Here is a 27,401-nt window from a genome sequence, read left to right as displayed (position 1 = left end):
CAACATTGAAGGAGCAGCCAGACACATGTTTCTGAACGACCTCTTTCAACATGTGGGCAGCATAGGTGTTAACAGGAGAAAAAGGGCCTAACTCCATGTTGAAGGCTACTCACCACTGCATCAAGATTTAAAAAGGTTCGATTCCACTCGATGCCAAGGTTTTATGTACTGCTTTGCACTGTGACAGAGGGCAGGTGAGGGATTAGCAAAGATGTGGGAATGATTAATGCTTCATCTCCACTATAAAACAGATCTACACTGGACAGGTGAGTGTTCACTCTGTCACGCTCCATCCCAACTCCACTGCTGCCAATTGCACACTCCAACACTCAGAACAACTCAGCAGCAGCAATCAGCTTAAAAAAAAATGGAATTTTTGGAAGCGAGAACTTAAGCATCTGGGGTGGATACTTCTGATATTACAGTGGTTTGGATCTTTTTAATTCCACCCGGGTCAAGCTTTCAAAGACCTGTGTGCAATCAGGGCTGCTAGAAATCCTCTTCCTCCACTGAGTAGTCCACTAAGGTTCTCACACAGTCACACTGCTCAGAGCTGAGGGAAAACACCAAACAGGAAAGACCCACACTGAAACCATGAGACTGAGCACAACCGCTCCTCTCGAGAAGTGCTAGATGTGAAGACATATCAGAAGTCACCTAAAGTTACATGGAGAACATCATCATCAGCTCCTATTGTGTAAACATTTTTGAATTTGCTATTTGAACAATTCTTCAATATTCTTTTATATTTGTAATACCCATGTAAAGCTTGCTGCCACACCTTCTAGTTCTGCAGCAGGCTGTGCAGTGGGCTTCTCAGTAAAACTCCCTTGGTGTAATATGGTGCAAGAGTTTTGACAATTCCTGGATTGCTGCACTACTGACAAGACGAAAAACAATGCAGATTTCTGTAAAGCTGAGACAGCATCTCAAAACACAAGTGGTGATTTGCTAAACCAAGTCCCATCCAAACAAGCCAGTAAGAAAGAAGAACAATTAAAACCTCTAAAAATTATTAGCAGTACATGCTTATGATGAAATATATTATCTGTTCAGAGACCTGCACAATTCAAACTGTTGAAAAATGAGGAAACATCAGGACAAAGTCACCTAGACTTTTCAGTGCTGCACGCCGAGATGCAATGGAAAAAAAATGGAAATGGGGCAGAAGTTTTGCTCAGACTTTGATCATTTGCACAATCAATTAAAGATGTCAGGACCAGAATTCAAATGGAAGGAGAACCCAGCTGGAGGTTAGCGCAACTGAAATGAAAAGGAGCTATAGCCCCTCTCCAGCATGCCTAATCAGAGGCTGCTCTGACCCCTTCCCAGAACAAAGCAATGTGTTATTTGCAAACCCCGCCTCCCCCTCCACAATTTTTTTTTTAAAAAGCATTTTAAATTCTCTGTACATCTGAATTAAAACATCCATTTCAAACCCCAGTCCAGCAATTCAGGGTAAGACAACAGAGATGAGCATGAAAGAGGCAATGAAGAAACACAATACCATTAAATCATTCTTCACTGCTTAATGTAACACCCATTGCAGAACAATTTAACGAGTGCCACAGCAAACAGTGTTGCCACCACGCAGTTTAACACTGGAAGACTGACAGAGCTGGATTTTCAGAAGGACTCGCAGCATGACATACATTTTAGGTTTACAACCAAATGCTTGGATTTTCAAAGCTTTTGGGATACTGTTCACATCACTCGTCGTCTGGTAATACCAAGAGGTTCACAGAACAATTTTCAAAAGCAGCAAGAAAGGAAGTCTTCCTCATTACTTTAATGTTGTCCTAGTAAGTATTTAAATAAATCAAAATTTATTTGGGGCTTCTGTTTGCTACAGTCAGAATAACACAAAGCGTTTAGCTTATTTTTAATGCCCATAACAGTGAAGATTTGTAAAAACTAAACTAAATCCTTAATTTTTATCATCGTCATTGTCTACCCAGAATTTCTTGAAGGTGAAGAAATATATCTAAGAGTTTCCAGTAAAAGAGGAAAAAATACTTAATCAAAAAGTGTGTTTACTGAAAATAAAACCAGATTAAACTTCTTGGTTTTCTAATATTTCAGGCAAAGTGATACAATTATCCACGTGCTCCGCTGGCAAAGCCTAACCTCTCAGGCATATACCAAATTTAACTAGATAATAGAGAGCCCATACACCATATCAGACCCTCCAGCAAATGCATTATTTTGCCCCTGCTCCCTAGTCTCTAATCTACCCAAAGCTTTTCATAGAGATAATAATATTACATTCATGGCTTAGGCCTTGACAACTGCACCCATAAATCAATTTTAAATCTTGCATTAATCATCTTTCTGTAATCAGTGGCTATTCAGCACAAATTTACATCTCATTTCTGTTGGCCAAACAGCCACATTAGAGCTTTGAAGCTTATTCAGGCTTAAATTATTATATTTCCCTAATAAACACTGAAGTCCTCTCAGTCCAGCCGCCGTGAGCTGCATTAATGACATGCTGCGGCAGCAGGGGCCATCTGAAGTCAGCCTTTTGCGAAGCAACGAGCAGCAGCCCCCGCGCTTAACAGATCTTCTGCACTTCCAATACACTCAGACGGAAGAAATAAGAAGGCTGCTCTGCCTGTGCCGACCCTCTTATGGGAACTGGCATGCACAGCAGGCACATACGCTACCCAATTTATTGCACCTCCTCCTAACAGCTCCATTTGCCACCTCTTGAATACGCAAGGTTACCACTAAGAACACCAAAACCCAGATTTTCTGATTCCCTACATGCTGAGCACATTACACCTGTCACCAAAAACAAAGCAAGCTATTGAAGCTGAACCCTGTAGAAAATCCACTTCTCCCATTTGTCAGACAGCTGTAACTTTATTCACAGCACCACCAAATTGGGTCTTAGTATGCTTTTCTTTGATCTCCTCAGAATTCGGCATTACTTTTTTAATATCTGACTACAATTTTTTCCTCATTTTTGGGTTGCTTTCGCCGCTTTGTGTGACAAAGACTATCACTTACGCAGGATTACAGTAAGCAGCTGAAACACGCTCAGTTCAGAGAGATCTTGTGTGTTCTTCCCTGCAATCCTTATAGCGAAGCAATCTATCCTGATTGAACAAAGAATAACTATTTAATTAAAGATCCTCGGCAGGCCTACATTATTAAACCAGCATAAAAAGCCTCACATTGATTGTATATTCACTTTCAGTTAAGGTCTGAATCAGTATGCTAAGATCTAAAAATGAATGAACAGAATGAGTTTATTATGACTGTTAAGTACTTACCCACTATAGGTAATAAATTATACATGCAGATGCTTGTTATGCTTATTCCACAACATAATGCAACTTTTAGTTACTTTTTGTTCTATGGGATTTAATTCCCACCATGTCAGGCCTATGTTACTACTTAAATATGGCACAAGAATTACAAGGATATAAATCTGTCAGACAGAGATGCAGCCTGGACCTTGATGTTTCTTTAAATCTGGAATTGAAGTAACATGGATGTGCTTGTTTATGATGGACGTCCTATATCCTAACCACCTCAGAAAAGATATATTTCTGGAGAGGTTCCATACTTCATAGGCTATTTTTCCTCACCTGCAACCTCCACACTCTTCCAGCATCTGACCACCACTAAAGAACCAATTGCACATCAACATGCTGTGGCTAGGAAAGCAGCCCAGGGCCAGTCAGAAAACCACATGCAAGGACCTCCCTTGAACTTGTCTATGGAAGATACACTTTCACAGCAGGCCCATGACTGAGTGAAAGCTTCCCTCAGTTTTGTGCAGCTTGTGGACATAACACAGCCGAATTGCAGCAACAGCATTATACAGGCAAGATAATCCTGAATTTCTGGTTAAAAAAATAATAATAGTTTTAAATAATCTTCAGGAGTCCCCAGGAGGAAAGGCACTACTCAGCGCAAAAGCTACAGATGATTATTTATCCACCCCTATTCTAGGCCTTACACTCACTCTACAAAATGGACTGATTGACCACTTCACACAAACATGAAATAACAAATGCAGTTCCATCATTATTTAGCAGTTAAACCATGAAATCAGTCCCCTTTCAATTCAAGCCTCTTCAGCTTCAGACCTTCCCAGCGAAACTGGATGCATGTTTCTGAGTGTTGAAGTTTGAAAAGAAAAATGAATGCACTTTAAAAAATAAATTAAAAGTACAATTCTCAGAGGAAGAACTAATTAGCATAGGAAACAGCACTTCTACAGGTTATGTGGCTAATTGACACCATTCTTCTTACCAAAACACATACCCGCTGAAAGTTAGACAGCTGAAGAAATGGCATTCTGACGTTGAAAAGTTGCCCCCATAGTGCATAATACATAAAGCTTTCTAATAATGTGTGCTCCCATCCATAAATTATTGTGCACAAAGAAACCTAAAACAGTAAGCAGTAAAAGAATTTTCATACTAAGTAAAGGAATAAGCCATTTAGGGGAAGGACACAAAAACCTGGTTTTGCACCTCCATAGCTTCCCCTAGCCTTGGGTGCAAGTCACATAGGAACAGACCTAGAGAACTCTACCACTCATACACACAAAAGGGGAATTTTCATATTTATGTGGAGTGAAGCAGTCAGAGACAGGCCATCCAAGCACAGATGTGATTTCAGTGTGGTCTCCTCTGCTCAGGGATGCAGAGTCCTGAGGTACTGCAAGGTAAGGGCTTTGCAGGCATGAAGCCTTCACTTGCACTAAAGCTGATGCTTAGCCAGGACTGAATCCTACCTTTCCTAGGGCTTTAGGAGGCTTCAGGGTTGTATCTTCCCCTGTAACAGGAACCCATCGTCCCAACAGAAACAACGTACAAGATGCACTCATGTGGTAGTACATCCGTCTCTCATGGACTCCCCTTACCAAATAACCAACCACTCAGGTCAACCGACGGCAGAGGCCTCAGCACAGCTCTAGCACACAGTTTCGGGTCATAGATACATCTGACACTGTACCACAACTCCACCCTGCCACAGCATCCAACTGAGCAGCCACTAAGATTCCCCCTTCAGTTCTACCTGGCTTCTATCACAAGGATGATTTCTTCTCCTTGTGATCCATTTGCCTCACAGAGCAAACAAAAAGATAATGCAACACTTTAAGACCACTTCCAGAAAGCCACTTTCATTTCAAATGGCAACACTTTAGCTAGGGCAAATTGTAAAGGTCCCAGGAAGAAGAGTCCACAACTACTCAAGAGATCAAAAGCCTACTTTACAGCATAAAAACTGTAAAAAAAAAAAATTGAAGAGAAGGCTGGGATGTGGCTAACTTGCTGTGGTCTCTATTTGCCTGAAATGGGGCATGGGGGTGGGGAGGAGAGAGATGACTAGTACATACCTCTAACATTAGCAAGAAGAGGCATAGCAAGATCCATTGACTGAAGAACTAAAGTTTGACCAATTCAGCTAGAAAGATCAGTTTGTCTTATAGCAAGGACAGCTTGCTGTTGGCACAAGCTACAAAGGGATATGGTGAACTCACTGTAAGAGGAAGACTAAAAAGAAGAAATACCTCTCCAGAAGATGCACTGTAGGTCAAATCAAGGTTACAGACCTGCTGCAAGGACCCCTGAACAAGTTTCTACGCTCTATGTGCTGCAGGAGACTCAACTATGTACTGTTAACAGCCCCACTGGCCTTAAATCCTACAAAGCTACACCACCATTACCTTCAGCTTACATATTCACAAATCTGTTCTTATTTTTAAATAAGAAGAACTAGCAAATACTATAATATTGTGCCTTTTTTTTCCAATTGATTGTTCTACTCCACCAACAAGGAAACTATTACTCAGTAAGAAACAGCACATCTAGAATGTCAATGATTTGCAATTAACATATTTGAACAGCAGGGAGTTGCCCAACTTTCTTAATATCATTTTGATTACTTACGTATTTACTGTAATATGGGAGAAAACTAGTTCAGTTCTCAGATTTAAAACTGCACAGCAGAGAAGAAAGGAAATTTGCCAAGCAATAGCTTTGGTCACAGCATTGTGTGTGAAAAAAAAAAAAATTGTTTTCACTCTATTTTCTCTCTTTCCTACTTTATTTTTAAACAAAGGTTACAAAAAAAGGAAGGGGACAGTCTGTTTTTTTTTTTAAAGGCAACAATCAAGACTCTGCTAAGTTAGGCTTATTCCCAGTTCAAGAAAACACAGAACACCTATGTCACTAGAACCCATTCTGGGTCTCAGTTGCTTGCTATATCCTTGACCAATGTGGACATTATGTGGTCTTCCAGCAGGGACAGATGCACTGGTGAATTCATCTGGGAAAAGCCCTTCTCATACAAAAAACCTTAACACAGATTCTGGCTTCTGCCAAAGACCCCTGCAACACCTGGAGAGATGCACAGGGACTTCTGCACATCCAGCTTCAGTGAGGTCAGCCTCTGCCAACAGCAGTGCTGGGGGAAAACAACCCAGGTTAGCGCTGGAGGAGCTAACCCTGCAAGCAGAAAGCCTCGGGAGTAGTGCTGTGCTCAGAAGGGGCAGGGAGGAGGAATCCAAAAGGCTTACCTGGGCTAGTGGCATTGATGCCACAAAAATAGCTTTGCAAACACTGAACAAGGGCTACTTATGATTCCCTGCTTTTTCTCAGAAAACTTTCACAGCAAAAGCCTTTTACAAACATTATACAGGCAGCATCATAACCAAAGCCCCTGGGGGCTAAAGACATTTGCCAGTTCAATACACTTATACAGCTCTGAGAAACAGGCCCTGCCAGACTAAGCTACTGTGACTCCAAAGGACACAGTAGTTCCTGCCTATCTGTACAGCCTGTCCACACAGGGACCACCCCCGAGTCAAATATACCAGACTGAATACGCAGAATTGAAATTACGCAGACTTGGGAAGCTGAGCTTACAGCCCGCATAATCTGCACAGACATTCAATTATCATTAATTTTGATAACTAGGACAACAACCAAATCCCCTGACCAGTTTTGATTATCTCAGTCTGGGTATTTATCAGAATTGCTCTGACACACCAAGACGCTGGGTTCTAGCCAAGAGGCACAAGCCGCTCCTTAGCCCATTGCGGTTTCCTTCGCACTGAACACATCACGACATCCAACATCAGGAAAAGACAACAAGTACCACATGAGAAAGGAGGTGGATATCTGAAACTGTGCAAAAAGCTCTGATTTAGTCTGAAAACCATTTCCAAGTCAACTGTTCATTTCATTCCCGTTCAGCAGCAGTACTCTGCCCCGCTGTAATTCTGCAGCAGAGCGACTGCAGCCACTGCTTTTGCAGGGAGGCACTGACCTGCTTGCAGTCACCTACCACCATGTATCAATGACAGCAACTCATCTATTTGCTGATCAAGATGTCTACAGTGATTGACGTATTTTCTAAATCTTCAACTTTTTTAGGTGGATTCTTCCCCAGCACTAGAACTGAAATCATCACGGCTTTGCCCAACTATTGTATTAACCAATATCCATATCTTTAAGGACGTAAAATAAACTGCAGAATTAGCAGCGACACAAAAAGTAGATATGCTGCCATTGAAGTTAACTACACAGGAACATTCAGTTATTCAATCTGGCATCAAAATAAAGCAAACCGTAAACCAGAAGGAGATTGTGTAATGAAGTGACTTTATCTCACAGGATTATACTTGCAGTTATGATTTTAATTGTGTAGTCTAGAAGGATTTGCGATGAACTGAATAATCTCACATTATTGTAATGATTTGTAATCACAACACTGGTGACGATTTACAGGCTTACATACATTTGTATTGCAATCAACTAAAACAGTCAGTGCATGCCCTACAATTTGTAATGGCACTTAAAATTATGTCTTGCAAGGAGCTCCAACAGCTGCCCAAAGAGTTTGGGGGTTTGAAACCAAGGCAAAGCTCTCAAATGTGAATCTTCCCAATTTTTGAAGAAAATAAAGCTAAAATAAAACAAAACTGAACACCCTCGAGGTTTCTGAACAGAAGACCAAAGGCCACATTTTTGCTATCCTTTACTGTTGACTGACCCAGGAGCAAGCGATGCTGAGCAGACATCGTACAGAGCAGAAGTGATAGATTTTGGGAACGACCCCCAGGCTCTTGCAGAAAATGAGGAGAATCACATCAGTTCCATAACTGCGGTTCACAGGCTGAATATGCAAAGACACTCCCCCCGCCCCCTGGGGAGAAAAAAAAAAAAGAGGTCCCAATGAAAAAGGCTGCCAGCACAGGCACAAGATGCTAGTTTTCTAAATGGCTGGGGGGAAAAAATAGCAAGTCTAAGCCCCCCTTTTCAGAAGCAGACAATCTTCCCACCCCACTTGGTATCTGCTGGGTACAGATGGGTTCTTGGGGATATCATCCGAGCAGGACTGTTCCCTACAAGCAGCGTATCTGTATCACACAAACCCAAACAGCTGAACAAACGATTCTGAAAGATCACTTTCAATAAGCAGATATTTAAAGTTCTGTCATCACCTGCTCTCTCACCCTGCCCTCACCAGTTCGTGGTCTAGCTCACAGCCAAAGGCAAGGCAGGGGAGGGGCTGACTTGAACAAGAACAACACCAAGCCTACAGCTCTTCCTCACAACCGGAACAGAACTGCAAATGGATTAACGGTGTGCGCCAACATCTCAATCACGTTAAGAAGTACTCCACACTGTCTTGTCCTGCCAACTGCATCTTCTGCACAGCATTATGGACTGCTAAGATTACAGGAAGAATCATCGCTGTTTAGGAAGACTTTTGAAGGTGAGGGCCAGGCCACTTGCCTCAAAATATTTTTTCTGAAGCCAAATGAGTTTTTGCAGCATAAAGACTCTGTCCTTTCCCCCCTTCAGAGCCAAAACTTCTCATCTTTGATACTGCAGGAAGGCATCCCAAGAAGGCTAATTATCCACAGAAAGCACACATCTTTATGAGCTTCTGGTTTAGCTTATTTCAACACAGTAACAGATCTATGGGACACTATTTTCTGTATTTCAGTATATAGGTAGTTCATATACACCCAAATCAATAAGATGCAGAGTCTTAAAATGAAACCAGGATTGAGGAATGGATAACTTTTCTAACAACTTTAAAACATCTTCTTAAAATAATTTGATTTTTTTTCCTACTCTGCACTTTGTTAAATCTAGAATTTAATATAATCAAAGCAGTGGCCTGGCACTTGCTGAAGTAATGAACACAAAAGAGAAATAAGCAAGAATACACAAGTTAAATGCTTATCAGAGCATTTGGCAAGAACGAGATGTCTAATAATACTTTCCTTCTTGGAAAGCAGCAAAAGGAGGCAAATCAAGGGCTGCGCTGGGGGTGTTTCAGCCTGGCCTGACAGATGCAGTTTTTAGAAAGCCATCAGCAACATCTACTCCTTGCCATCACCACCCCTCTCCTGGGAGCTGCCGCAGAGCTGACCAGCTTAGCAGGCAATTCCTTGTCATCTTCCTCCTTCATGAACATGCTGATGTACAGCCCCCACTCTTCTTGCAGGGCCTTGCTTCCTACCAACCCCCAGGGCCTGATCCTGCCCCCCTGCAGCTATCTAGCAAGTTGTCCATGGTTTATTCCTTACTACGATCATACAGGGGTAGGCAAGGATCAAACTAGCATGCAAGCATCATTCACTTCTAACTAAACCACTGCTACATAATGATGTGTTTTCAGTAATCCAGCTTGAAACAAAAATAAGGAACAGTAATTTCCCATTACACATGAAAAAAATAATTGCTGTCTCCCCTAAAACGCTCACAACTCCCCACAGGATGGCAGGGTTTGTTTGTTTTTTTTTTAAGGGCTTTTGGGTGGGTTTTTTCCCCCCCGCCAAACCCTCTGATCAGGCAGGGGAAGAAGCAGCCACTGTTCAGCCCATGGGGACAATCGATCACAGTGGCTTGGCAGCATACAATGTCACAGTGGTAACGCAGCGGTGACTGATAGCCGGGTGTCACCCATGTTCCCTTCAACAGCGCTTCATCATTTGTGTTGGGAAGAGCCTAAAAGCTGGTGGGAGGAGCTACCACTTTTCTTTGGAGAAGAGTTAACACACAACACCTGAAAGGATGTATTTGCATTCATCTGCCTCCTGGCACTTAATCTCTGACCTGTTTTGCCACCATGGTTTCAATATTAGAACTGACAGACCTCGCAGTTACTACCTGCTTTAGTCAAACACACCAAATCATATAGCTCAGCATGCTTTTTCCCTCAAAGTGAAGATGTCTTAAGATAAAGACTATAAAACCAAAATATTTTGAGGCAAAAAGAACTTCCTATTAAAATATTGGCATTTTTTTTCAATAACCAAAAACCCAGTCCCATCCTCCCCTTTCCCATGTGCGCATAGCCTTCAGCAACTGAAAAACACCCCGGTTTTGTGACCAGGAAAAGAAACAGAACGTGATGCCGCCATTTTAAATATCTGAAAATCCTGAACCATTCCAATTAATAACTTGAAAAACAGATGAAAGTTTGTTCTAGCAGTCCTAGATGTTCAGCTGCTGAACTATTTCTTCAACAGCCACATATGAGGACTCCGCATTAAAACAGCAGTCAATCAAAAAGCTCTCCTTACTGGTTTTAAGCTAGGTGATAGGTCTTCAAAAAAAGCCCTCTAATTTCTGTTGCCTTCATTCACTGTGCGATACACAAGGCAACCACTGGTCATGGAGGCAAAATAGCAGCTTCCATCTTAACACCGTTTTTAGGAATTTCGCATTTAAAGTATTCTCCTTTTAGACAAACCTACTATGTGTTTGCCTTTCTGAACTTAGCATTCATTTTATTTCATGTTTTCAACCTGGCTTTCCTGAATGAGTAAAATGAAAAAAACCCCAACTTCCCTCGATTATAAGAACACTCAAATAAATCAAACAGGACTGCAGTCTGAAATTTAGTTACCCAAATAATCCATTAACCTGAATAAAAATATATGCTGTCAAATGGGGCGAGAGCAAGGCCAATGCATTTTCAGTCTTATAAAAGTGATAAGTAAGCCACTGATACATATATTTAGCATATGAAGTAGTAAGTAACACACTACCAAAATTCATCAACATAAGCTTTAAAATCCTAATGCATGTTTTATAAGCCCTGAGTTGTTGCATATGCATTCTGTAACAGTAATACTTTATTCTGCAAAGTTTCAGATTCTCCATGACAGCACTACGTTTATACATTTTAATTGTATGGCTACTAACTCTTGGATAGCAATATTTCTGAAATTGGCACAACAGTAACAGAGAAAACAATGGTTTTAGAAGATAAAGCTCTTCAAAGCTCCTTTATCCCCAAATGTAATTCTTAGACACTAGAAGAAAAAAAAAACCCACAACCAACTTTTTAGCATGAAAGGAGATTGTTTGCCCAATGAGCCTGTGTAGAAGAACCTAATGGTGACAACTGTATTTACAAAATATACACTGAAGGATCAGCCTTTATTTCTTCTGTGGTGGATTTTCAAGACCAGGGTAGCAATATATTATTTCAGTAATACAGTTCTAACCAAGATAAAGATTTGCTTTCTTCTTAATCTTATAAGTATTATTTTATTTTACAGTACCTTACTCTAGGCATTTTAGATCTCCTTTAATAAGACACACACTTCAGATGCTGCTCCCAAATAAAGGCTTGATTCGTGTCAACAGCGTACAAACCAAAGGGCAGCCAGCTGAGACTCCAGGACAAGTTTAACAGCATTCTCAAATGGAGTGAGAAGTTTTAACTTCAGATGGCAAAAAAGATATGAGAAAGGACATGAATAAAATGGTGAGGCTATCCATTGAGGACTGTTGTCTAGCATGAGGTGCTCTGGTTTAAAAGCAGCTATGTACCATAGCTAACCTGCTGCAGGTATCAGAGGAGCAGATCTTAAATACAGGGCGTAGAATGAGTAACAGTAATGTGTTTTTTAAGCAGAGTAAGATTTAAAAAAAAAAAAAGAGCTCAGACAGAAGCAAAAACAGATCTCACCCTAGACAGAGTCAGGACAAGCTTTCAGACAGCAGGGCTTCAGATGTAGGGCTGAAAAAGACCAAAACAGATCACCGGGTTTGTTCCTCCAGAAGAGATGAATTCTGCTTGTCCAGAGTAACAGATATGATGATTTGACCTGCTGTCAGAGACCTACTGTGAACAAAACCCCACATCTGCCCCAAAGATGCACCAGTAGAAAGTACTTTCCATCAAATTTAAACTGAATAAGCTTAGCTGAAACAAATCCTTGCTTTCTTGCCCTACCCATTGCCAACCTGAACATGAGATTCTTCCTTTCTTCTCTGCATCCCTCAAGGTGGTTGTGGGCCAGTCCAGTACCCTGTGCTACACCCAATTCCATCAGCCTTTCCACTCAAGACTCATCTCTCCATTGCAGAGCTGATCTTTTTAGATTTTGATTGATATATTCAAGCTCTGTGAAACAAATGCATCTCTACAGGCACTGGTGAGGCCACCAACTCACTAGGGAAATACACTAATTTGAACACTAGTCAGATTGCTGAACTCCACTCCCATTAACTCCAGCATCTTCAGTCTCACTCTGGAGCTTTCAGAGTTCGAAATGTGAACTCAGCACTGCTTTAAAACACAGTTTAGTTCAATTATCACACGGGTCCTGCACAACTGCATTATTAACTTCTGGTGGCTTTTCAGACCCAAAGCTCAAGCTCTTGTTATAATTATGCTATACAATACAAGCATGCATTAATCACTCTGGCATACTAAAACAGGTAGCATAACCAAAAGAAAACACATCATGATGGCCCCATAGCATGTAAGCAAAAATGACGGTGTAAGCACATGAATTATCAGGAGGAGGGTCACAGGATAGAAATTTACATATATACAGACACTACATTTTGCCTTAAGGAATCCTAGTGGAAAATCACCCCCCCATATATTTCAGCTTTATTGAACTCAACATCATCCCACAAATTATTCATGTAAAATTCCTTTATGCTGTATGTAACTGAAAAATTTAAGTACTGCTGTGGTTTGCATTACTCAGTTTACTTCAAACACTTAGATGCACAGTGTGTTTCACACTAACCTGTGCATGCACAAAAGCATGTACATATAAACAAAGCAGCCAAATTGCAGGTTTTTAAGGTCTCATTAATATATTTTTTCACCTACTCAGGTATTACTTATTTCCATCATGCTCCCTGCTGCAGTATGAATTGTGTTCTTGCCATGTTAGCGTAACCCCCTGGTTCCTCTTCTACCCTGGTCACAGCTGAGCAGCAGCATTTGCAGGAAAAAAACACAGGCTGCCAAAAGTACTGCCCTGAAAATGCCAATTATAATCATAGCTACATGACACAGCTCAATGGTGCCAAGAATCCTCCTTCTCCTTTCACTAACCCCTATCCCTCCCCCTTTATTTTATTTCTATCCCTCAGGGCAAATGCTGCCTCCAATCCAGGATTCCTGTATAAAATCTCTATCTGAACCAAGGCTGACAGAGAGCAACATGAATCTATTCACAAACCGTGCTGAGTAATCTAAATCACCGCTATTTTTAACTTCAAAGAGGCACCCTAGGGTACCTGTCCTCAAAAGAATGAGCCAAAAAATGCTGCTGGGAAAAAAAAAAAAAAACAAACCCAAAAAACAACTCACCAATGTCTTACATAAATGAGAAGCAACTTGCAGAATCAATCTAGCTGAGTTTACCCCCAACTTTTGGTATTTGGCTTTATTAACCAGCAAAAGTAGGGGTAATTGCTTTCCCGCTTGCCGTTTATGTGCAACAAGTCATCTAGCATTCTCATTTTCTGCAATGAATAAAAAATTATGAACATCTCCACAGGACCAGGTTCCTTAGTATATATTTATTTTCCTGTCTGAGCCTTAAAAAAAAAAAAAAATCCAGCACATGGAGCTGTGCAGTGAGCCACAGCACACAGCCAACACCCCAAGGACCACAGAGGCTTTCCTGTTCTGTGCTACAGGAAGGTCAGGGAAATCAACAGGAGGTGGAGGAGATGGGAGAGGACCCATTACACAAAAGCAAAGCAGGTGTGTGGCACTCTGATTTGGACAGAAAAAGAGTACTTCTAAGCTGCAAAGAAATAAGTTTTCAAATAAATACAGAAAGAAGGGAGGGTCTGAAACAAATCAGCACTATTATAGCCTCCAAAACAAAAATCAGACATAAGCACTGAATAAATCAAGCCAGCTAAAAGAAAGCATTTACTTTAGTAAGCAACTTTTGCAATTATCTGGATATTGTTAAAAGTCACTGTGTTTTTAGTTGGCCAGACCAAATAAGACTGAACAGCACAGGTTTACGCAGGGCTCTTTGTAGCTTCTCCCTCTGCTATGGCTTTGCAGGGAGTGAAAACGCATCATGCAGAGTCTCCTGCCAAATCAAGGGAGGAGAGGAGGCAATACAGCCTACAAACACTGCCTGACCTGGCTATTTCTCTCGCAGCACTTACCATTGTTCCTACTTCTGTGAGCTTCCATATGTTTAGCACAGCCAAGTGCAGGCAGTTTCTGTAGGTCAGAGCTAGTCAGTGTCACAGCCATATATAAAGCACACGTAAACCTCTGATGTACCCAGTTTGGGTAATCCTAAGCTGCACCCCAGGAAGAAGTCTGGAAGTAAGAAGCTCACAGGCTTTGCAGACCTGCTGTACAAACATAGGCTTTAATAAAAAAAAAAAAAACAAACCACTAACTGGTTTTGTTGATGTGCTTGGAGGGCTTCCTGCTACACAAGAGGGACCAAACTCTTCTGATATAGCCTGTGGTAATCCCAATAACCTTCAGGTTAAAGCAAACTTACATTAGCTGCAAAGCAAAGTACAAATTGTCCCTTTGGCATGTAACAACAGGATCAGTTCCCAACATGAGGGGCAGCATTTCCATGCTGGCCACGGTCTGCTGGCAGGAAGAGTCCCTTTTCTGAGCTCTGTGGCCACACAGACCTCACAAGGACTTTGCCCACACTCTAACAGATGTCACTGCAGGTTTAAGAGCAGACTGGACAACCATTGCAAGCTGCTGAACCTGCACAGCCAGGGAAGATCTCCTGGGGCAGCCAAGAAGCAACACTACCAGGATTCATTAATCCTTCAGAGCAAAGCAGCAGAAAGAAAGCACCTTCTCCTGCACAACAGCAAGTTCTTCACACTATGAGACACTTTTGAACCTCTGCTTAGCCACAGCATGTTTCAGTCACATTATTTCATTTCTACTGGTCTCTCAATATGATAGAAGGTAAGAAAAATCCCCTTCTTCCATGTGCTTCAGGGAAATGAAGGCCAGCCAGGCTAAAAGGATACTGGACGCTACCAAAACCTGTACCAAATAAGCTCTGCAGAGGCAGCTCTTGGCTAAAGTGCTCATCTCCCTTCACCTAAAACCCATTTCTCACTAGATGAGCTGGTACATGCTGTTTAGCAGTGGACCAGGGTCTGATCTTGTGGGGACTAAAGCAATTGTAGTGCTTATGTGGAATTACAGCCATGAAACAGGTCTACCTCTAAACCGTCTCCACACTGGAGGGTCAGTCTTCTTCCCATACACCACTGCTTTAATTTCCCAAGTTAGATCACAATTTCCCATTGTGTTCATCAAAAATGAGGTGAACAACAGGCTAAACAGGGGCAGCTGGACCTTCCTGGACCATGGAACGTCTTAAAGCTTTAATACACAAAAATTATCATGGCACACAGTTATAATAAAAGTTTAGACTGTGACACCTAACAAAGGATCTGCCAAAAGCAAGCTCATTTGGCTTAACCGGACCTCTTAGCCCCACTGTTTTGGTGGGGTGTTTTGGGTGATTATTTGTTTTAAATACATGTGGAAATCTGTTTTCAAAACCTACCAGTTTGAGCCTTTGTATACACAGATAGCTTCTCCCAGGCACTCCCAAACAACTACAAAGACTAAACACTTGGTTTTTTTAACAGCAGCTGCAGTCCTGGTGCAATCTCCTACTTCTAGCCGACATGTTCTAGAAAAAACACTAAGTTTCCTTAAGATTAATAATAAAGAAATCACGTGGAGAAGCAGCAACACTAGAAGAGTTGAAGGCTGCTTCAGAAGCTCACGTATCTTCAGTTGGAACTGTATCACCATTGAAATTGCTCCCAAGTACTTGAGAAGTGACTAGACTGTACAAGATACAGTTAATAAAATACCATGTATCAAAAAGCCTACTTCAGCACGTGGTCTGTATCTACACACTTTAGTGTTGCAAAGCAGGACACATTATGACATTTCTGCCCCTTTCCTTGATGGGGGACTGTGCATACAGACACACAGACCTTCCAGAATTTTCCCTAAGAGGACCATCCCCAGGTAACAAATTTGTATGAGAATACCTCAAAAAGAACAGCTTGCACCTCTGATCTCAGTTAAAGCTCCCTCCTTTTCCAAATCCAAATCCTGAAGGGGGAGTTACTTAAAATATTTATACAATGTAGATCTTTTTAAAAAAATAAGCAGAGTATGACTGCAGCATAGCTGATTGCAGAGCAGCTAAAGGGGTTAGAGAAGTAAGTCTGGAAAGACTTTTTTCACTATATATGCTATATATTTCACAAGTAGTGAATGACTGCAAATATATTAGGCCAAGACAGACAATTGGACTAACCTCATGAATTTTTATGATGTCCCACAAAAACAAAGAAGATTAAGAGGAGATTTCTGGAAATTCAGAAACCAACTGCCTGATCTACTTTTTATTTGTGGAAGTTAATTTAAGCAAAAAATCCTCCCTTTTGATGCCATCCTCCTTTTTATTTGCCATTAATTTGGCATTCATGAGTGCACTTCCAAGGTGCTGTTTGGAAACTGAGCTTGTAAATACAGAAAGGTTTCTCTAAATAATGAAAACAACACAACTGCGGCTTATGCATAGGATATTTAGCTTTTAATTTACTCATCTACACATACAGTCCAAGGAATCATCTCAGTTCTTCAGACCTAGTTATATCTCTACTGATATTCCTGTAAGGACATATGAAACACAGTTGCTGTATATTCCAACCATAGGAAAAATACCTAGAGGTGTTCCAAAAGGAAAAAAATCTTCCATTAAGAAGTGGACACTGGGATCTTTACGGTGTGCCATGGCACCAATACATTGCTCTGCCAGCACATCTGTCACTGGTTATTCTGATCCACACACACACAAGGGGAGAAAGTTTAGTTCTTGGCTTTAAATTAATAGAGAAAAAAATATTGTTATAGACTCCGACCGCAACAGGATTCGACCTTGAACTGAGTTGAGGATAAACTGAGCTCCCCATGTAGCCCTGCCATAACCCATCCCTGCAAGCATGCAGTTCGTATGAGTGAGGATGCCGTTTCTACAGCCTTTCATCTATGAGATATATGGAAAGCCAGATTTTAATTCACTGTGTAATATGTATGCGTAGAGTTGGCTGCATTTTACATAAACATTGTCACCGTTTTTATGACAATCAAACTGTAGGCCAAGACAATTCTGCAGCCTGTTTCAGCTGGTGACTAAAACTCTGGAATAACACATTCCCCAGAGCTGCTTTGTTGGAGGGCACAGTCACGCAGCATTTCTGTCCTGGGATGCTTTCTCACCTCACACAGTGCTCACAGCTCCCAGGAAATGACAGGAATACTGAGCACCTTGCAGAAGTCACCCTTCTGAGATGGTACCAAAGCGCTATTCAAGTACAGCAATGAGGACGCCCCAGCCAAACCAAGGACCAAAAGCCACAGCAACGACCGCTCGCACAATGCAGTCAGGCCAAGCACACACACTGGATGCATTAATGCATCTAAACTCGAGCACTTATTTCAGGTATCAAATTAGGAGGCCAGGTTCCTTCAGTTCTCAGTATAATTAATGGTAAGGGACAGAAGCTCTTTGAGGTGATTAAAAGTGAGCTCCTGTTCCAGTGTTAGCAGCTCCCAGAATTTTATCATGAGCCTGAAAAGCATTTCTGAACAGCCCTGTTCATTTAAAGCTAACAGTACGCTCCAGATCCTGTGTTTCAGAAGAAAACTTCCAGAAAATTGTGTTGTACATTTACCCCAAAGGTTCAAGAAAAGAACAGGAATTTGTAATTTTAAAAAAATTTCAATAACCTCATGGATTTTTTTTTATGAGGGGAGGAGTGAGGGGCCTGACTCATGATATTTTATTTTTTTAAATACTTGTGGCTGGCTCTGCTGCATAAATAAATCAATCCCCTAGCCACACAGCTCCATTTTTCCAGTCACAGCTTGTTGTTTTATTTATTTTTTTTTCCCTCCATTGCTGACAAATCACTCCAGGGAGTTTTTAAACCCAGTAGTCTACTTTCCAAATGGAAATGGTTAGTATAATTGGAGAGAGAAAGCAAATAACAGCAGAGACTTACCCCATTTTTTGGGTAGGCTATCCATCCTAGATCCCCCATTACTGTGCGTGAGTCCAGTAAGTTCACTGAAAATAAGAGGAAAAAATTGTTAAGGAAGATGGAGGGATTACAAACTTCAGTAAATATTTCAAGGTTTGGGTGGCTATGGTAAACAGGCCATTTATAATTAACCAAGGAAGTTGGATTTTTGTAAAGCAGAATAACAATGTAATAATGCCTCTAACAATGAGGTCATACACTGAAAACAATTCTATATATGCATCACTTTATTCCTTTGGGATCTACCACTGAAACCAAGTTGCAAACGCACTAAACTTCTGTAAGATCCAGATCCTTCATGTTCTTAGGATCTGGTCTTTTGGGGGGAACAAATACATAATGCAAACTGTGTGTTTATGTGTATACAAGACAGAGTACATAGGTATACACATATACTCAAACATCTATGTGTGTTTATACACACATTTCTTCAGAGGTGGCATGTTTTTAGCATAATCAGGCCTTTAAGACAACAACAAAACAAGGAACAACATACAGAGTTTCCTGATTAACACTAAGTCTATTTTTAAAAGTATTTTACACGCAAGTATTACAGTATTACTGTTATCAGGAACCTATTCTTTCCTCCCTCTCCCAGGTTTTTCCCAAGTTTTTGACAACTTCATTTTAAGATAGCCAAGGATCTTTTTTTCCTCCACACAAAAACTTGGAGTAGCTTTGTTAAGTCACATAAGCAATCAACAATTTACATTAAACAGCAAAACACTATTCCCAGGCTTATAACATTTTTTTTTCCCCTCATACTACCTGAAATACTGAGTAAGAAGTGTGAAGTAATTAAATCTACACACACTTAACTCAGCTAAGGAAAATTATAGCAGCTTCTGGTGCTAAGCTTTCACCTCCTGTACCCACGGCTTTAAATCTTCAAGTTAAAAGCTTGCCTCTGAATCAACAGCTGTCATCCAAAAATCTCAACCTAGAAGGAACTTTATTCTACTTTAAAAGCACACAATTTCCTTCTCTTTGGATTACACCACTCACTTCACGCAGTACAGTTGTCTGCTTAACACCTCACTTTTTATACTTGTGTCTCTCCTGAAAAGGAAGCGATTTCCCAGGGTCTTCAATTCCTGTCACCTCTAGTACTCATAACAGGCTGATTTGCCATCTCTGCACAGCCAAATACAGCAGTGCGAGCACCTATGAGTCATACAGACCCTTCCTTACACTGGCCCAGGTCACCCTGCTGCAGGGCACCACAGACAAAATTAAAAAATGCTGCCGGCTGAGTACCTCAGATATCAGAATTACACTATTTACAGAGGCATAGTAAGAAAAACCAGAAGTACAATATTCTAAAATGCATCCTCCTTTAAAATCTTATGGAATATTTAAAGAAAACAAATGCAGATTAAACAACAGATTTAGTTTGAAAAAAAACAAAGTTCTCTGAGTCAGTTTTGTCTTAATCATCGGACTGTACTGAAGGCTGATGACTGTAATCCCTCATACACAAAAACAGCCCAAAACACAAAAATACAAAGCTGAGGTAGAAAAAAAAAAATCAGTTCTCAACTCTAGCACCAAACACTTATCTTAAAAAAGATTTGTCTATCCAGATATTTTCACAATGTATGCAAGTATTAATGCAGAACACTATCATAAGGCATATAGATGTTCTGCCTGGTCAAGTATATTTTTATGCTGTTGAGCAAAAACATTTGGTAGCTCAGGTTTTTCATGCCCAGATTGCTTTCTCCTGCCAAAACAGACAACAGTTGGGAGCTGGCAACGCTACCAAACTACAGGATATTTGGTGGAAGCAATACTCAGACTACACTGAACTACATCCACAGTAAGTAAACATACAATTAGGTGGCCCTCCACCCCATGGCCTAAGCAAAATAAACGTACTGATATCATCCACCATTAAATATGTCACCCAGTGACGGCCAGCCTTTCCCCTCCTTAAGTCTGCAGGTAAAATGCTCATTAAGGTCTCCTGCTCCAGCTGAAGTCAAGCACCAGTACCCAAGTGCTCCTGAACCACACTTAATTTTCTTTTTAATGGGATAAAAGGATGACCTTAAAATATACTTCAAAATAGGACATACATAAGTAACGTCCCATATAACTGTATACTATTTTAAAAAGCAAGAGAAGGGAGTGCAGTTGCCAAAATGGCAGGTTTACCCAAATTCCTATTACAATCACTATAATTGAACTGCACAGAACAGTATATTCCTGCCTTAAGTTGCAATGGATGCAAAACAAGTATTGATCTACATTGTACAGCTTAATTAAAACCTGTCCCAGAGATGCTACTAATGAATGTAATTAGATAGTGTGTTTGATGCCACAAACTTCTTCATGACATGCTAATTAAGGAAAAAAAGGCAGAAAAAGTGCCTTTATTCAAACATCAGATCATAAAAAGAACATGATACAACTAAATATTGTATTATCTTTCTATCAACAACAATTTTTAAATTGCTGTTATTAACTTCAATTTCAAAATCATTTTCTGTATATGAAAAGATAATACAACCCATTCAACTCTAACTCAAGTCAGTGGGAATTTTCCTAGTGGTGAGTCAGCCAGCCGAGCTGAATACTAAATCTCCAGTTAGGAAAGACTCAATTCCTCCCTTATTTTAGTAGAATTCTGCTTAGAGCAAAATAAATAGGAGAGGACGGGATACACCTTTTGACAGGCACCGCACAGTAACCCAAAATTCACATGCCAGGAAGACAAAAGCAACAAGTGACTTTAAGCTCCCCCTGTGCTGGGCTCTCAGCACAGCTCAGACAGCTCTGAGGGGCTGCTAAGGCACAGCAGACTCTCCAGCTGCCCCGTGGGCTTCTTCCCAGGACTGCTTTCCCAGCATGTCTTCTAAAATACTGCACTACATCGATCTGCTCTGAGTAATATATTTAGCCAGTACTTATTCTAAATTGCCTGCAAGGACCATAACATTTTTCTTTAAGAATCCCCAAAATTCTCGTATAAACACAAATTACTGCTGCTCCATCTACATACAAGGTATCTGCATCTTCCCCATCACCACCCTAGCCAGTCATTTCCAGTAGATCTGTCCTTTACTTGCATCACTGCCAGGCCCCCACCCTACCCTGATTCAGCCTCAAACCAGGCCAGAGAGCCCTGGCATCCCCCCTCTGAGAGGGTGACTCCTCCAATTCCCCAGCTGCAGGACCTCCCCACACATCGTGACAGCGCTGCCAACACTTTCAGGACACTCTCTCAGGCAGCCTCCCCATCCGCACTGCCGGAGAGGCCACCAGCGCACAGTCCCGCTACACAAGCCTATACAGGCTCAGCACCACCTCTCAGCCTGGCAGGAACATTACTGTTACTGAAAGGGCTTTCATCAAAAAACTGTAGATTGAACAGACTGGGGAAGAAACAGCGGGCAAACAGCAGGTGAAGTATGTAACAGCAACACGAAGGAAACCATTTCAGCAGAGACTTTAGAGAAGGGCTGCTGCCATCCCAAACAGATGCCTCCATAACTCACTGCATGGCTACTTGGGAAGAGATTAAGCTTTTTTGCACCTGAATAAAAAAACAAACCTGAAACTGGCTCTGGTTCAACCCACAGCAAGACAGAGACCAGAGGTCTTCCTCAGAGCAGCAGAAGTAGCTCCTCCCCATCCAACCTGTGGCAACCACATGCATGCATTTGTCCATGCCCATCTGATAACCAACACAAACATTCAGGTCACTGAAGGAAGGAACTCAGGAAAACCTCCAACTACGGTGCTTAAGGTTTCCATACTTCAGGAGGTCTAGTTCTGGCTCCTGTACAGCTTGGGACACCTGGACCAGCCCCAATGCTGTAGATACTCCACAGGTATAACCCAGAGCTGTACTCAGCAGCCCTTGGGATGCAGGAGAGCTTACCCCACTGAAGAAATCTCTCCTGAAATTGCTAGCAACCCTGCTTGGCCCATAACCTTAAAAGCCTCCAAAATAAAAGAACTCATTTATTCCCACTTCCTTTCCCCTCAGCACCAGCTAGCTATGTCTCAACGAACAGGCAAGAAACCTCAGAGCCCATAAGCACACTCTTAGCACCTGTACCTTTGCCAGCAAACTTGGAAGAGGTACATACGCACATTCAAAAATGTTTTCTGCTCATCTCTACCATCAGTGCATCCATCCCACAAGCCCTAATTATTTCTAATGTTCAGTCAAGGGGAACACAAAACCACACAGATCTATATCATCATTAACTTCCATGCCTTCAGGGTAGGATAAATGATGATTAAGTCTAAAGTCATACCACAGCCTTTTTTTTTCCTCCTCCTTTTTTAGTACAGAATAATAGCCTGGGGAATTTGCATATGCTCTTGTTCTCAGACAGGCTAGTTACTACAGGTGAGCAATCAAGTTAGAATAAAACCAGAAGTGATCTAACACCTTTGCCCTGAACTCTAGCTTGTGAATTAATAGTGTTTTTTCACTCAGGAATCTCTGACAGGGAGACCGGATATGGCTTTTTACTCAAATGTTCCCATCATGTTCATACAAGCCAGCATTTAGCAGCTTCACTATGGCTATACAGGCGTTGTGGCTGGAAGGAAGCACAAGAAATGCGAGGGCTGTTGGCATTCTACATTGACCTAAACCAACATTGCTGCCCACACAGCAGAGCACCCCCTTCTGACACAGCCACCTAAAACAGTGCCATGTGGCAGCACTAGCTTGCCCAGGCGAAAGCAGAGACGGTCTGTCATGATGGTACAATGCCTGAAGTAGAAGCCACTGATCCATGGATTTTTTTGGTCTCATCAGTGCAGTGAAATGGCTCCTCTGGCTCTGCCAGACAAGCTTCATTTTCTTCATTCCAATTTCAGATGGGGAAAAAAAACAAGCTGAAAAAAAACAAAAATCCCCCACCAACAGGCTAAACCACTGATACTTCTGATCCTACCAGCCACGTGTCCTCCTGCTATTTCGGCACCTAAGGATCTTTCAGAAAAAACATCATTGCTCACACCAGATCAACGTGTCTGCAGGCATACAAAAGGCTGACCTCTTCTCGGTTGCCATGGTCTTTGAGCTGATTTCCAATAAACTCTTATACACCAGAGTAGTCCTGCTCTTCAGCAGCACCATTTGCAAACTATGGCTTACCACAGGGCATGCTCCACCAAAGCTTATCCTGAGACAAATCGCTCTAGAACAGACAAAAAGATCGGGATAGCAAATGCTGATTGAGTTTATGCCGTGAAGCTGTAAAGCCATAAGAATCTTTATTTCACTGAAATACACCTAAAGCAGGAGGAAAAGAACATCCTCATTGACCAATCAATACCCTATAACTACAGTTTCCATCACAAAACAAACAGGAGTAAAGAAACCTTCCTTAAAGCCTGCATAAATATTTCAAAACTCCAGGATTTCTAAAGTAGCACCTTTTTAAATAATAACATTTGATTCAAAATGTTTTGTTTTAAACAACTGAAACAAACCTCTGATTTAATAACATTTGTTAAGAATTGAACAGGAATCTGAACATTGTTTTGGGTAACCTGAATCTGAACTCCCATGAGAAAAAAGATGTGAATCAAGTGCTCGTACATCCTCATGCAGCTCCTGGCCCCCTTTGCACAGCTCTCCACAGGACACAGCCACCCATGCAAAGGTCAGAGCTACATCAAGGTAGCGCCAGCTCTGACCCAACACTCATAGCTTGTGTAAGCAACTAAATTCAAAATACTTGTGAGAAACCTCTCATAGGAATACTCACACACTGCCAATTAAGCATGAGGTGAAACGCTCTGCTGGATGGGGGTCAAGGTGCACGGCAAGATGCAACAGCAGCACTTTGCACCAAACCCTCACTGGGAGGTCTCCTGAATAGCATCACAGGCTTTCCACCAAGCTTCACGCCTCTGCTCTCATCCTCCTTCCCAAGGCAGGGGGTATAGCTGCCAAAGACACCATCATTAACGGAGCTGGTTTCTCCTTACACTGCATACCTCCCCATCCTTCCTCCTGCACTCCTGGAGTTCACTGACTACCAAGACACACTGACTGCAGAGGACTCTTCATCATCATGAGCCAAAGTTTTCCTGCTTCATAAATCTTTGCTGGTTTTATTACAGTATTGTTGCCATTAATTTTCCAACTGTTTTCCCTCTTGTGCCAAATATTTCTTCAAAAAGTATAAATCCAAGGCGCTCCAACAAGTGACAGTCAAAAATAATCCAAGAAAGCAAAAACAAATGAAAAAAACTCTTGAAAGAAATGAAAGACATCAGGGAGCAGATGTTTTGTATTAATTAGCTACACTGAGTTGGGACAAAAACACACACAGGCAAGAACCTCAGAAAGATTTCCGTCGGTGGAAACCAGCTACAGCAGAGTGCAAGCTGTAACAGTACCTATTATTTATAGCCCACTGGAGGAAGAAAATATACACTACTTAATGAACTCGCAAACTAATATTAACTGCAGATTTATATTTTATTACGTTGGCTTCATTCTGCTCTAAGTTTTCTCATGATTCCCTTTTATAGCAAGAGCCAAAACACTAGAATCTGTATCACAGATTCATAGATTTTTAAGGCCAGATGGACAACTGCAATCATAACATCAGCCAGAGAATTTTACCCAGTAATTTCTGCATTATGTCTGTAATTTGTTTGAACACACTGTTTATGAGGGGTGTAATATGGCCCTTTGACAAAGTTCTTCGGGTTGGCTGTATTTTTTCCCAGCAGACACAGCACCAGGGAGTGGGACCAAAAGCTCACTTTGATAACCGGACCCACTAAAACAAGTAGGAAACTTCAGATTTTTTCCTTACAAGGACTTGCACTCAAGACAAGAGTCAGTCATTTGTTCTTCCCACCATATATAACTTAAAAACAGAAGTGGTCAGATTATTAGCTTGACACCAAAGTGCCTGGAAACTTAAAAACTCCAGTATGGTTTGTCTTTTTTTTTTTTTTTTTGTAATGGCAAACACTCCCATTCCGACCAAAATCACCATTTAATTGAAAAAGAACTATTCACTATGAAAACAGTTTGTAAAATGTTTCCAGCCCCACTCATAAGATCCACTGGAAACAACGCTGTACCAACACAATAATGGATCTCTGAGATGGCTGCAGCACAAATCTTCTGGGGAAACCAGCTGGGCAAATATCACCCTGCCATTAAGAATAAGAAAAAGAAGCTTCCACTGAAGGCAAGATACAACTAGCACCTGCAACTGCAACCTGACAACCAGCCTGCATGGAGAAGCAAAATGCAAGTGCTGCCTGCAGAGCCAGGGTATCTGCAAATGGCTGAAGGAGGCAGCCAGTTTCTTCAAGGCCCTACTTAAAGCAAGTATCTTATTAAGCACTCACATAAAGTCAAGCCCTAAAATCTTAACAGCTTCCCATTGCAATCAAAACACCTGCTGGCAGTGCTGAGATGAAATCTCACCTTCTTCCCTAAATCAGAGCATTACCAACTCAAAGTCGTATGATCTCTGTTCCTAAAAGGTATCCTAAAAGACATGGAAAAATTGTTATGCATATAACCAAACTCAACAAAAGAAAGAAACTCTGCACAGACACATCCAGAGCTGTCAAGGCTGTCAGCTTTCACTGCTAGTGGACTTGCAAGACCTCACTGTCCAGGGCCAATAAAGCCTTCCTGTTGACAATAATGACTACTCTGCTGCCACTGAGTTCACTCAAGTAGAAAAAAAAGGAACTGACATAATGCTTAGATAGCATTCAGGAGCAAAAAAATATTTAAGATGATCTATTGGCTTTTCAGGGGGGTTGACAGTTTATCCCTTCTATTTCTGTTGAGGGAAGAGGGTAGAGGTTGCTAGTGAGAACAGCACAGTGCCAACACGTTTTAGAAAGAAACTGCATGAGAACATTAGTAAAGCAATGATGGATAAACCAAGATGACTGGGGGTTTTCTTGAGAAATTAACTTACAAAGGCAAGCATGCAGATAGTTTCCCCAAGTAGTTTGACTGTTTTGGGACATGCAAAATAGTTAAATAAAATGATAAAAGCCCACCCAGAGACATCATGAAACGCACATTACTGATGCTGAATAATTAATTTCCTCACAGGTGTGTCTCTATCCCCTCAGAGAATTACAGAACTGGTTGTTGTGATGTCTTTCTAACATTAAGTGATCCAGGTTAGAGAACCCAGGAGTTAACATTTTTGGCAAGACACTGTCCCCTGCGTCAAAATGAACTAGCTGGCTTGAAAGCCTGCAAGACCCGGGTCCTGCCCTCTCTCCTACAGGCTCAATACACACTACACAGCCACCTAAACCTAGAAGCTCAACTTCTGTGGGGGACTGCTTCCTCTCCATGCACACCCACCAAGGCACAGTTTGCTCAGGAGCACACCTGCTGACCCCCTCCCGCTGATGCTCAGGAGCTTGCCAGGGGAAGACAAGGGGCAGGAGTCACCTTCTCCCTCAGGCTGCCAGACCAGCTCACGCAGGTATTCCCTGACCTGCTGTGATAGTAAATGCTATGTCACCCTCTCCAGGAGGCATCTCTCATCCGTCCAGCTAGCGGTCACCTGGGCAGCTCTACCTGGTCAAAGTCCTCCTAACACACCTCCTGCACAATTCCAAAATCAGGGAAAAAGGAGAGAAAAGGAGAGTGTTTTCCATTACCAACACCCCCAGTGAGACAGACACAGCATGCACTGAATACTCCCACAGCAATTATTCTGACCCAAAGCATCTTTAATCCTCTTTGGAAAGCAGACGTAGGAAGGCTGTGCTCATACACACAGCCCAGGGCAGCCTGCAGGTCCCAGCACCCTTGTCCACAGCAGGCAACGTGCCACTGGACCTCTGCAAACAGCCACCCGTCACCTCCCAAGCCCAGAATTCAAGTGCTGTGAATCGCAGTGCTTACATCTGACTGTCTCCTCTCGACTAGCTTCCTTGCAGAAGACAGGGATATTGCTTTCTGCCTCCAAGAGGATAAGCACATTAAACCTTTGGAGAGGCTCAGATACTGCACAGACCAAAGCCATAGCAAAT

At 41.7% G+C, this 27,401-nt stretch overlaps 1 protein-coding gene across 11 annotated transcripts in view; it reads right to left on the bottom strand.

The window, feature by feature from the left end:
* The window catches only part of EPHA5 (EPH receptor A5), a 199,884-nt gene that overhangs the window by 166,090 nt on the left and 6,393 nt on the right, over positions 1–27,401 (bottom strand). For all 11 annotated transcript variants that reach the window (XR_010372731.1, XM_064450171.1, XM_064450172.1 and 8 more), the window contains exon 2: positions 18,351–18,415. Coding sequence is in view for 10 of the 11 variants with exons in the window: in XM_064450171.1 (XP_064306241.1) it covers positions 18,351–18,415 (65 nt within the window). In the remaining variant the exon portion in view is untranslated. The remainder of the gene's footprint in view (positions 1–18,350; positions 18,416–27,401) is intronic.

The sequence above is a fragment of the Phalacrocorax carbo genome, chromosome 4, assembly GCF_963921805.1.
Source record: "Phalacrocorax carbo chromosome 4, bPhaCar2.1, whole genome shotgun sequence".
NCBI lineage: Eukaryota > Metazoa > Chordata > Aves > Suliformes > Phalacrocoracidae > Phalacrocorax > Phalacrocorax carbo.
Note: the sequence above shows the minus strand (reverse complement) of the source record. Positions and strands in the feature narration are given on the sequence as shown.